This window comes from Heterocephalus glaber, unplaced genomic scaffold (assembly GCF_053883595.1).
Source record: "Heterocephalus glaber isolate CG9 unplaced genomic scaffold, H.glaber_assembly_v1.0 deba00001447, whole genome shotgun sequence".
NCBI lineage: Eukaryota > Metazoa > Chordata > Mammalia > Rodentia > Bathyergidae > Heterocephalus > Heterocephalus glaber.
In genome coordinates this window covers 10,438,355-10,450,624 of record NW_028258299.1, presented here as the reverse complement: position 1 = coordinate 10,450,624, position 12,270 = coordinate 10,438,355, and the positions used below count along the sequence as shown (strand labels likewise).

At 39.6% G+C, this 12,270-nt stretch overlaps 1 protein-coding gene across 8 annotated transcripts in view; it reads right to left on the bottom strand.

Moving 5' to 3' along the window:
• Window positions 1-8,594, bottom strand: part of Oma1 (OMA1 zinc metallopeptidase) — a 74,241-nt gene extending 65,647 nt beyond the window's left edge. For 5 of the 8 annotated variants that reach the window (XR_015452548.1, XR_002390866.2, XM_004869612.2 and 2 more), the window contains exons 1-3: window positions 8,515-8,594; window positions 4,261-4,767; window positions 1,483-1,711 (exon numbers count right to left, since the gene is read on the bottom strand). Coding sequence is in view for 6 of the 8 variants with exons in the window: in XM_004869612.2 (XP_004869669.2) it covers window positions 1,483-1,711; window positions 4,261-4,748 (717 nt within the window). In the remaining 2 variants the exon portion in view is untranslated. Of the gene's footprint in view, window positions 1-1,482; window positions 1,712-4,260; window positions 4,768-6,586; window positions 6,721-7,392; window positions 8,338-8,510 lie in introns of those variants that run through there. The other 3 variants (XM_021248211.2, XM_004869613.3, XM_004869611.3) reach the window with 3 other exon arrangements.
• Window positions 8,595-12,270: the final 3,676 nt, after the last annotated feature.

Here is a 12,270-nt window from a genome sequence, read left to right as displayed (position 1 = left end):
AAATAGGTTAAGTTACCTTCAGATAAGCAATTCAAAGGAAAAGCACAGTACAGAGAGAGAAAAAAAGGAGACCTAACCCCACTAGCACCAAGTATGCAGCCCATCACAGTTCAGTATGACAAAGGATACCCTCTAGACATGGAAACTGGCAACAGATAGAATGACTATAAAGCCCTAGAGTGAACACCACTGACCCACCACAACCAGCAAGAAAGGCGGGGTGGGACTCAGCACATACACAAAACCAAGAGTGTGGAAACAACAGGTGATAGAAGTGACTTGTGATTTCTCCCTCATAGCTGATAGATTCTAATACTGCAGATCTTGCAGGAGAGCCACTTATTCAAAAATATTAAGGAAATTGTGTGGGGTCCTCTGTCTGTCTGTCTCTCTCTCTCTCTCTGTTCCTTCACTGGTGTTTTGGGAGCTTTGGAGTTTTTTCTTGTCAGTCTATCTTTTTTTTGGTACCACTGAGGATCGAACTCGGGTCCTTGAGCTTTTCAGGCAGGCTGCGGAACCACTGAGCTAAATCCTGGGCCCAATCTTTTTTATTCTTTATTTTCTCTCAGTTTTCTTTTCTTTTTTTTTTTTCTTAGTAGTTTTTATCTGTCACTTTTACCCAGTTTAATGTTTTTTACTCTTTAATAGGATCCTTTATCTCACTTTTCTGTTTCCTCTTCCTTTTCACTATTTTTCAAATTTTCTTTCTTTCAGTCACCTGTTCCTCACTCTCTCCACCTTTACTAGTATTACTAATAAATAGTCTTTACAAATTTAGTTAACTCTATGCTATTACTGATGAATTCTTTTCTATTGCTAATGGTGGCTCTAATAATTGCATTTAGTAGATATATATTGTATGTCAATATTTGGTTTGTCTTTGTATCTATATTATAAATATATTTTTTCCTATGGTTAAGGATGGTACAAGGGTAGCTTTTTTTTTATGATGTATTTATATCTAGGTTGTCTTAGATTCTATTATTGTTGCTGATCTTCTTGTTATTGCCAGGGTGGCATAGTTGTTGCTATTAACTAGGTTGGTTTTTTTTGTATATCAATATCTGGTTTGTCTTTGTGTCATCGATAGTACTGCAGCTCATCAGCTCATCTCCAAAGAACTGGATGCTGGACCAATTATACTGTATCTTCTCCACCAAACAAAAAAACAAGAAAAAAAAAAAAAACCCACAAAAAATACCCTTGAGTGCCTGGTCTAGGACCCTGCCTAAGCTACAATGAATCATCAAGGAAGGCTTCCCTGAGAAAGTGACAGTGAACACGACATGCTAGGCAGGTGACAGCAGGCCAAATGGGAAGAAAGCAATGAAGACAGCAGGAATATTAAGTGTGAAAGATCTAAGGCCTTCTGGGAAAAAATGTTAATTTCATTCAAAGTCTAAAATTTAAAAGTAGTTCATCTTTCATATTTAAGAAACTTTTCTGCTTTCCTTAAGAAATTTAACAACTCTTACTACTTACTGCTTTATATTCCAGTTCTGAGAGAACTCTGAAATGCTCCTTCCCCAGCAATAGTAGCTTTTTCCTTCCTGTGATTGGGCTCACTTCCAGGTGAGTAAAATAAAACACTACAAATAACAGTCCACAGGTACTCAAACCAAGAAACAGCTTCCATTTATTCCTCCTCACACTCTCTCTAAATAGTTCCTTTTTGTTAGGAGGAAGGGCTTGCCACCATTTCCTTATGCCCCTAGAGCAAAAGAGAGAAATGAAAAGTGCTAGTAATTATAGGAGTACGTATCACCGAAACACAAATGCACACGGTAGAGTTTTACAGCATCAAACACTTAAATCTTTATGATACATGTCTCTGTGGAGATGACTTTTTAATTTATAAAATTCTTAGCTAAATGGTGAAAGAGAAGCAACTATATAGAGCCACAGTTAAAAATTCTAAAGCTCATGAACTTCTTCTTTACCTATTTTAAGGACAAACACTAAATGAGTAGCTATTTTTAAATTACCACTAATTAATACTTATTAACTATTTACCATATGCAAAGGACTCTTCTCATTATACATATGTCATCTCATTTAATCTTCCTAAAGCTGAGTTACACAAAATGAGACATAGAGAAATTAAGCACCTTGCCCCGTGTCAAAGAGGTAATGAGAGAGAATGAAGACAGGATGTTGCTGAGTCTGACCACTTAGCTACGTCATAGGGATAAATACCCAGTAAACATCTGAGGGCTACTGCACAATAGATCTAGACCCTTAACCACTATTCTTCCAACTGCTCCTCAGACTTTTGGCACAATCTGCCAGTGCTTCAACAAGGTACAAGGGAAACTACCTCAGCATGAATTTTGGAAATAAATGTTTCTCAGAAGCAGACACCACTGTCTTTCTAGGACATGAGAAAGGGGAGGTAATATGATAAGCAGCACTGTAAATAAGGAAAAGGGAGATTTTCTTATCTATAGACAATGTCTGAGAAGGTCCAGTGTCTATACTTGATACTCTCTAAGTACTCAGCAGAGTTCAAAACCATTTTGACAGCAAGCAATGTTTTCAATAATGGGACAGGGCCAGGAATTTAGCTCAGTAGTTCTGCTGCCTGCCTTGCAAGCGCAAGGTCCCGAGTTCAATCCCCCGGTATCAAAAAAAAGGGGCGGCGGGGGGAGGCAAAAATTCTTCCTTGTGAGTTCATCCATAAAATCATAATGAAAATTTAACATATATACATCATTCTCTTGACAAAAATTCATTTTACAAAACAACTTCTTTACGTTAACACCGTGTGCTGACTGACTGCTGTGATCTGAAAGTGTCCCCCTCAGGCCATTTATTAAAGCATGGTTGTCAGCCTCTGGTGCAACTTGAGGTGGCAAAGCCGTTAGGAGGTAGGGCCTAGTGGAAGGAAATTGGGCCACAGAGAATGTGCCCTTGAGGGGACACTGGGACCCCAGCCCCTTCTTGTTTTTTTTTTACTTCCTGGCTGGCCACCATGAGGGGAGCAGGCCTCCTCTGCTGTATCCCCCATCCCCATGGTGTAAGGTGCCACCACAGACCCAAAGCACCAGGGCCAGCAACCACATAATGGAACCATGAGCTGAAAGAAACCCTTCCACCTCCTAAGGGGATTTTCAGGCATTTTATCATGGCGACAGATATGAAATGCCTTTGAACAGTGTTTGAACCATAGGGACATAAATCAAACCGTGAAGCATATTCATTTCCTATTTAAAACTTTTTGTGACATTATTATTTACAATGCATGCAGAATGTATTCTAAAAGGAAATTTTAGGTGGCTTACAGCAGTAACAGAAACAAAATTAAAACTAAAGAGTTGGAAAGGACAAAAATACACTAGAAATCAGAAAGCTATCATTCCCAGAAGTAAACACACCAAGCTACAGACGAGATGGTCTGGAGTTGTGATTAAAAGTAAAATGGGTTATTAGTAGGAAAGAAAGGACAAGAAGGAACTGCATAGTTATCAAACTTAAATCTTCATGAACAGATGCTGGGTGGAGTGGTGCCTACCTGTAATCCCAGCACTCAGGAGGCTGAGGCAGGAGGACTGTCATGAGTTTGAGGCTAGCCTGACTACACAGTGAGTTGAAGACCAGCCTGGACTACACAGCAAAACCCTGTCTCAAAAAAAAATTTTTTTTTAAATCTTTAAGAAGAGATAGCTTTCTTCACTCTTCATGAAATGAGAAGCAGGGTTAAAAAAAGAAGTACTGGTATTTAACATAAAAATAGTATTTTTTTTTTAAAACCTACCAAGATAAAATAACAAATATTTCTGGAATCAGAATAGAAAAAATAAATATTAATGGTTTAAGAGTTAACTTGGCTAGGCATGAGCTCTTACTTAAGTAAGTTTCCCCAGTTTCATGATTCTTTGTCTCAAATACCACAAAATAAAAAGGCAATGTTTATAAGTACTATTCCTATACATGAGTTATTACAAGTACTTGATTTTTCTTATAATTACAAACATAAAATCTTTTAAAATATCAATATGTAGTTTAAAGATCACCTTTCTATACCATAAATATGCAGAAAATTATTTCAACATTATTAAATCACATATAAAATTGGGTAGAACCTACTGTTTAGAATTTAATTTTAAGCTAAATACGAGGACAACTAACATGGCTTCTTTAAAAGTACACATTTGTAAATACCAAAGTTTAATTTTTAAGAATTAGTACAAGTTGGTACAAAATGTGAATACAAAAATAAAAGTCAATACAATAAAAATACTTTTCAAAAAAGTATTTTACCTGCCCACGATGATTGCAAGTAGTTTCTGCAGTGGCTTTAGAAGGACCAACAGGAGAGGAACGGGAGCAGCTTGAACCCGTGGAGAAGTATGGAAATTCCTGGCAGATCTTACGGGAGAATAGGTCACAGGACACCAAGCTGCAAGGGCAGGAGCAACTGCACTTTCTCTGGTCAGTACCCATCTTGAAAAGGAGGTACATTTGTGGGTAATCACCCAAATGCCCCTACTTTTGGCACTTGAGAGGCATCCTGGTCTTCTGTTATTGAAAGTCCTGTTAAAATGGAAGTTTCCATGCAGAAATGTCAACCTGTCACACTGAGTGAATGATGTAAGCCCCTGGTATTTATTTACTACATAGAAATTTTGAAACTGATGGCAGCCTGCTGAAGTTACTGCCAGTGAGTTCCGCTTTCTCCAGCTGCCCAGTAGATTAAACCGGAAGAGAAAAGAGTTTCTAGTAGACTGCAGTCCATAAATGAAGCTCATCTTTCTTTTGCTTGATTATCTGAAACACAAAAATAAAACATAAATATCTGTGGAAAATATTTATTCACCAAACATTACAACAGATACCATGTCATTGGATGACAAGATTCCTTCAGTTCCATTCTAATTTTATGGAATCATCCTCATGTTTTTGAATAGCTAGAAAGGTTTTTCTTTGGCTAGATGGCATAGGAGTTATAGAAGCCACATAAAATACAGACCTCGTGATCACAGAGATTATTCTCTAGTTGAGAAGGCAAAAATGAACCTAGGACTATTAGGGGAAAATAAAATACAGCTCCTCATTAAGTGCCACGTATTGTACGAATAAAATGGGGAAGGGATGTCAATATAGCAGATTAGATAAGAAAGGCAACTATTATATTTTATGCCATTTGGGTAGATGTAGAAAAACAAAAAAAAAATTAACTGTTTTGAATGGGAAAGTATATCTTAGCTTTTCTACTAGAAATCAAACTCCAAAAACTACACGAATCTGTTTTCTTTCCTTTATGTCAAATCTGAAGACTTATTATGGAGGATAAACTTAGATATTTGCTCAATCACAGCCTCAACTTAGATGGGTCCAAAGGTTCATGCTTGTCCCAATAACCCCTGCCACTAGCCATAGACCTACCAATTAGTATCTGACAAAGAAAATATTTTATGTAAGACAATATCCAACATAGGAATACAAGGGCATGTAAAAATAGGAGTGACAATTGGTGCTATGGTAAAACAAGGCAAGAATCAAACACAAAGCTTTGCAAAAAGAAGTTAGTGTGCACAAAAAAAAAATGGGAATGTATGTGTGGAAAGGAGACAAGTGAGGGACTATGAAGAGGGAGGAGGAAGAGGAAGACAAGAAAGAGGAGGTAGGGAACCAGGGAGAAGGAGACATACAGGGACTGGGGAGAAAAGGAGATGCTAATGAATAAATAAGACCTTCCTGGTCCCTCAGACATTTATATGGTATATAACATTTACACATTAGCTTATAAAACAAATTGACAACATTTTAATATCATACATGCTTTTATTGGAACTACCCAAGGGTCCTTTCTATACTTTACAAATTTCCCACTTTTGAACACTGAATCAGTACCAGGACATACTGTATTATCTCTAATGACTATAACATACAAAAGATCTAAGCCCACATTAAATCAGTCCTGTCAATTCCACCTCCTCAAGATCTCAATCCAGCTATTCCTGGGCTCTGCAACTCTAGGGTGTTGATTACTATGAACTGTCAACTTCTCTGCTTCATTCGCTACCAACTCCTTCCTCTGCAGCTCATCCCACAAACTAGACCTAAAGCAATCTCTCTAAAATGCAAACCAGACAACAGAATCTAGCAAACTCACACAAAGCCAGTCCTAGACTGCTAAATACTATACTGTCATTTCAAAGATGGAGATCTGTGTCACAACAGACATGCAAATTTAAAAATAATTAAAATACACGCTACTTGCAAAACCTCTGTTCTGCAAGAGAGGCAAACTTATATGTCTAAAGCAGCACTACATGATGAAACTCGGTTCAACGACAGAGATCTGTCTCCCTGCTATCCAAGACGGTGGCTATTGTACTGGGCAGTGTAAGTTTGAGGGTACAAGCAGCAGAGTATCAGTTAAAGCATGCTGATGTGAATGCAGATTGCTACTCCTCTAGAGGAGGTGCAGCAAGTGCAGTAGAACACAAGCTTCACATTATCAAATGTCTTAAAAACTCCCAAGGAAAGCCAGAATTCAGATTCCATGTGAGATTCATCAATTTCTAAATGGTGGCAACTAACTTTAAAAATATCTGATCACCTTGACCAAACATTCACTTACCTCATTCAGTTTCTGACCTCTGAATTATATTCTTCATTGATTCACTCACTCCACTCTGCTAAATACTATACTGTCATTTCAATAATTAATTAGTGCCTATTACATGTCAGACAATATTCTGGGTGGCAGGATTACTGTAGAGAACAAAACAGACAAAAATCTCTGCCCAATTTGTAAAAATAGTAATGACAAAAATATGTCAATGTGTACAAAAATAAATACATCTTAAGAAAGCTACATAGCTTAGGGCCGGGGATTTAGCTCAGTGGTTCCACCACCTGCCTCACAAGCCCTTGGTCCATCGGGAGTTTGATCCCCGGTACCAAAAAAAAAAAAAAAAGCTACATAGCTTATTTGTAATGATTACTTGGGATAGCAGGATGGTAGTTAAGGATTTAGTATTTCCATCTGTGCAAATTTTTTACAAGGTGTATTACTTCTGTAAACCCCAAATAAGTTAACTATTTTTATAATTTCCATTGATTTTCTATTGGCTTCAACACACTCCATAATGCTGCTTCCCACTACTTCTCAGGTACCATTCCCAAGTCTCCTTCACCCATTGCTAAGCTCCAGGACCTCTGTGGACATATAACCCCTCAGAAGAGAAAGCTCTCAGATCTACACCCATGCACATCTGTTCACATTGCTTAGCTCTGCTCTCACAACAAGCAAGCTCCTGCTCATCTCTCACGTGGAAACTTTTATTTTACTGAAAGAAAAGCAAAAGCCCTATTGTCTGAATATAATAAAAATTATCAGTTATATCACTGACAATCAAATGTCACTTAGACTAAAAACAGTACCTGATATTTTGTAAGGCCTGGTTTATCCTCCAGACAGGGTAAAAAACGGGGGAAGAAGTCTATCCCTATATTTTCAAAGAGCCAATCACTAGACTACACAGCACCTAAGAAAGAATTAGGGCTGACACCTCCTCTTCACAGAACTATCGTAGGTCAACAAACATCGCTGGCAGACTTCGAGGATTACTAAATTAACGATGTGAGAAAATGAAACAATCTGGATTGTCGGCCTCTGTGAACATTTCAGACCCTTAATTCTTGAAGTGCTTCCTCAGAATGAGCAAGTACGGCACTCAGTGGGACTCGCGGCTGAAGCCTAGAAGACAGTTTTAACAACTCTTGCTGAAAATGACTATTTCTTGTCTAGTTTCTATGGAAACAGCTGTCAATTGGCAAAAATAGGACATGTGCTTTAAAATAATCATTCAAGCAAAGTGCACACATGATGGAGGGCTTTAAAAAAATGTACAAGGCAGCAGGCTCGACTCTTGAGCTCTCAAATGTCCCCCTGCGCCCGTTCCCCCGGCTGAGAGTGAAGGGTCTGAAGGTAAACCCTCCTGGCGCGGTTCGTGGTCCCAGCTAGAATCGCTGGGGGCATCAGCCCCGCAGCTCCACGAGCGGCACTTCCACCTCCCCGCACTGACATTTCCTGCTGGGTACCGCAGGGCACAAGAAAACCGCTGCTCCGTCTTACACGCACAGGTGGTTTACGTAATATAAAAAGTGATTTTCGCGGGCAAGTTTGTAAAGAAGTTATTAAATCGCACAACTGTTTCGACAACAGATTTTCTGGTTTTCATGGCCGAATACAGACAGGAGAACTTCTTCGTCTCTTTCTAGAAATGCCGAGGCAGAACACACCTGCTGCCCACCCGGGAGGAATGGCCCGGCCCGGGTGCACAGAGAGGGTCCCGCCCGGGCCGGAGGCGGACGAGGCCCGGCCCCGCGCTCCCTCCCTCTCCCCGCCCGTCCCCCGCGCCCCTCCACAGGCGGCGCCCACCCCGCCGGCGCTCCCGCCCCCGCCCCCACCCCCGCCCCCGACCCGGCCCCCGACCCGGCCCCCGACCCGGCCCCAGCCCCCCAGCCCGCCAGACTCCGAGAAGGACGTGAGGACTGACTGACTGGCAATGGCCAGGGCGGACTCCGACGACGCAGCTCTGCGCAAGCGCGTGCCCTCCCTCCCTAGGCCCCGCCCCACTTCCTGTCCCCCATTTGCCGCTTGCCTTTGGCTCCGCCCACACCGGCCAATCAATCATCGGGCCTGGGCCAGAGTCGTTCTCCCGGCGGGCCCTGGCCCCTGCGCGCACTGCGGCGCTCGGGCTCCCCCGTGCGGCCGGAGGAGGGACGTGGCCCTGGGCTGGCCTGCCTATGAATTACCTTCTTAGTCCAGTCCTAGGTATTTTGTATTTGCCTCCGGTGCGTTGGATCTTGTAAAGCATGATCGAGACAAAGTCGTGCCTGCTGAAGTTCCTAAGGCACTACTGGTCAAAGGAAAGAGACTGAGGGCTACCAGAAGACTAAGGCTCCTTGGCTCTGAAGCTGCGTGGATAGAAGTAGTCATGGAGTGTGGAAACACTCTGCCTCATTTCTAGGTGACACATTTTAGGAAAGACGCAGTATAAATAACCTAAGTGTGTGGCTAGGAGACAATGTGGGTAAGACGTTTCCTTCCACCGACTGGAAGTGCAGGAAGTTGAGAAACCCTGAACAATTCGAAGGCATGGCTTGTTTTAGAACAATTTCAAAGGGAAGCTCATCACGATCATCTATTCTGGGGACTGAGAGCCAGGTGGAAGAAAGGGCTTCGGGATCTGGCCAGGGTCGCGTGTTTGCTGGGCCCTGAAATGTGAGTGGCACCTCACCGGAGTGGCCTGTCCTTCTTACAGGGTTGAAATGGCTGCTTGTGAATCTGAACCGAGAAAATTTCAGCGTCTCCATCTACATGTTCCATTCCAACGAAATTTAGCTTGGCATTGTTTCATCCACATTAACTTCCCTTTCCTATTTGTCCTCCTGAGTATTCTTAAACAAGATAAAATGAACAGATCTGCATTTATTTACTGTAATTGGTTATTTGAAGACAATGGTCACACCAAGGTCCAGTGCTATTTTTATGAATTATCACTTAAATTATTATTACACCAGCTTCTTGACTAGTCTCACTGCCTCCTGCCCCATTCTGCTTGTCCAAACAGCAGCCACCACAACCCAGTTCCTGATTTGGATGCCAGCATGATGGAATGTGGCTGAGCAGGCTGCCAGTGGAGCCCAAGAGGCCAAGCTTGAAAATGCCCTTGTTCCTACTGTAGAGATTATGTTTCCAGAAATTCTAGACTTTCTAACAATGCCAACCATTATTTCTTTATTGCACAAGTAAAATAATAACACCACAGAAAAACAAAAGAAATTTACCTTTATACCCACTACCCAAAAATGACTGCTGCTCACATTTTGATATGTACCTGTCTTGCAATACCTAAACTTCTTAAAACATTACTAGAACAAAATATTCTTCCTTGTCACTTTAATGTGCATTCCTTTAATTCCTAACGAGGTAAACATTTTTTCATGCTTACATCGTTTCTGAATTTCTTCTTTAGCAAGTATCTTTCCATGCCTTTAACTCATTTTTCTATAAAATACTCATTTCTTGTTTCATTAGCTTGTAAAAAAATGCACTTAAGAATTGTCTGTCATTTATGTAGCCTTTATCCCACACGGTGTTTGTCTTTTCAATTTTGTTAATTCACATATACATATATACCTAATTTTAACGTGTTGGATATGGGCAAATCTATCCATTTTTTCATTTTGGTTTCTGCCTCTGAGATCATAATTATAGTACATCTCAATCCCAGTATTAAATATTTTTGTAGTGCTTTAAAAACTTTCTTGTTTCTTAAATCTTTCAAAATATATAATCTACTGTGAATTTATTTCAGCATAAGGTGGGAAAGAAAAATATTACCTAGATATTTTCTGTATGATAAGGCCAGTAGATCTTTTACAAAGCACATGTATATGTTCCCTCCCCCCAGGTAGGACCAGCATGGTGACTGCTGTCCCAAAATTTAACTGAATAATCTTCCCTTTCCTGGTTGATTTAAGGTGTCACTTTAGTTATGTGATAAATTCTCATATTTCTGGATTTTCTTTTTTGTTCCTTGATCTGTCTGTTCTGGCACAAGTACACGATTTCAACTATTGTGACTTTATAATATACATTTTATTTTAAAATATTGTCTGGCTCTTACACATTTTTGTTTTTAATTTAATTTTTATCAGTTCATATCCGTTATACATATTGATCACATTCATCATAGGGAATTTGTACCTGCTCATAATATTTTTTAATTCTTTTTTGTTGTTGTTTGGGGGATTCCTCTCCCTTCAACCATTCTTTCCTAATTGAGCAGATTTGAGTCTTTTCTTTCCTTTTTTTTAATAAGGTTAGCTAAGAGTTTGTCTATTTTATTTAATCTTTCGAAGAACCAACTCTTCAAATCACTGATTCTTTGTATTGTGTTCTTAGTCTCAATGGCATTAATTTTTGCTCTAATATTTATAATTTCCTCCCTTGTATGCTTTGGGATTAACTTGCTCTTTTTTTTTTCTAGCAGCTATCTGTCTATTCTAGATTCATTGATTATTTCCTTCTTTATAGTCATCATCTCTTTAATTTTCTGATTTATTTTTGTCAAGACTTATTGATGTTTTGTTCCTTCCACTGCCACAATTTCATAAAATTCAGTTGGGAAGTTTTTGATTTCTTTCACTTCAGTGCCTCCTTGATTTGTCTTGGGTGAGTTGGGGATTATGGGTTGCATCTTGCTTCTGGGTTTCCTCATTTTCTATTTTGTTTGTTTGTTTGTTTTCTGCTTTGATGCTTGTAAATTATTTATGGTGGGTAGCTTTATTACTAGTATGGAGACCTCTTTGGGAAATGACTTCTTTTCAGAGATGTCTTCTAGGCATAGCTGGCTTTTGGCTTTTGAGTCTGTCCCAAGATCCTGCCTGTTCATTTTATCAGGGATGAAAGTTGCTGCCTGTTTGGCCTAACACCCAGTTGTTTGATACTGGATTGTATTGTTTATGACCCCCAGACAATCTAGGTATTGACATATAAGGAAGATTAACTGATTACAACTATGTCACTTTGGCTAAAGTAGTTCAGCCAATAACAATAGCATCAAGCACAGACTAGAAAATGACAAACTGAGATAAATAATAATTTGCTAACTTTAACCATAGATACAAGATTTTATAGTTATATAAAAACACTAAGAAAATCAGAAAATTATATACAGTAAATATCCACTCAAAAATTTTGCCCTAAGGGGAGAAAATTTAAAAGAGATAAGAGGAAAAAATAGAGAAATAAAAGAAGAGGAAGATATTCAAAGCAAGGACAAAGGACAAAGGAAGATTACACAAGCCTTGGAAAACTGGTAAGGAGACAGGAGGGAAAGAAAAGAAAAAAACAAGAACTAAACTAAACTAAAAACAATGTTCACACTCATAAAAAAGTGAAAATAAATGAACAACCAAAAAAATGTGAAGAAAAAATATAAATATATTTCTCTATGATTTCAAGCCTGTAATTATCTTCTGGGGCCTACAGTTTTGTGGCAGTGTCCAATTCAGGGTGTAACTCTGCTGTCATTGGTAGTCAGAGGAGGCAGTCAGAGCCCAGACCCATGCTAGAAAATCTCAGCAAGCCTACAAGGATTAGAGCAAGGTGCTGGATAATCCCAACAAGCCTGCAATAGGATTAGGGGGAGTTGCTGATTCTGGTACATTCAAATCCACAGAAGTTCAGGTTCATCTTGGCCTCTGGTCTCAGGGTTGGCCCCAGAGTCATTCAGCCTACAACACCCT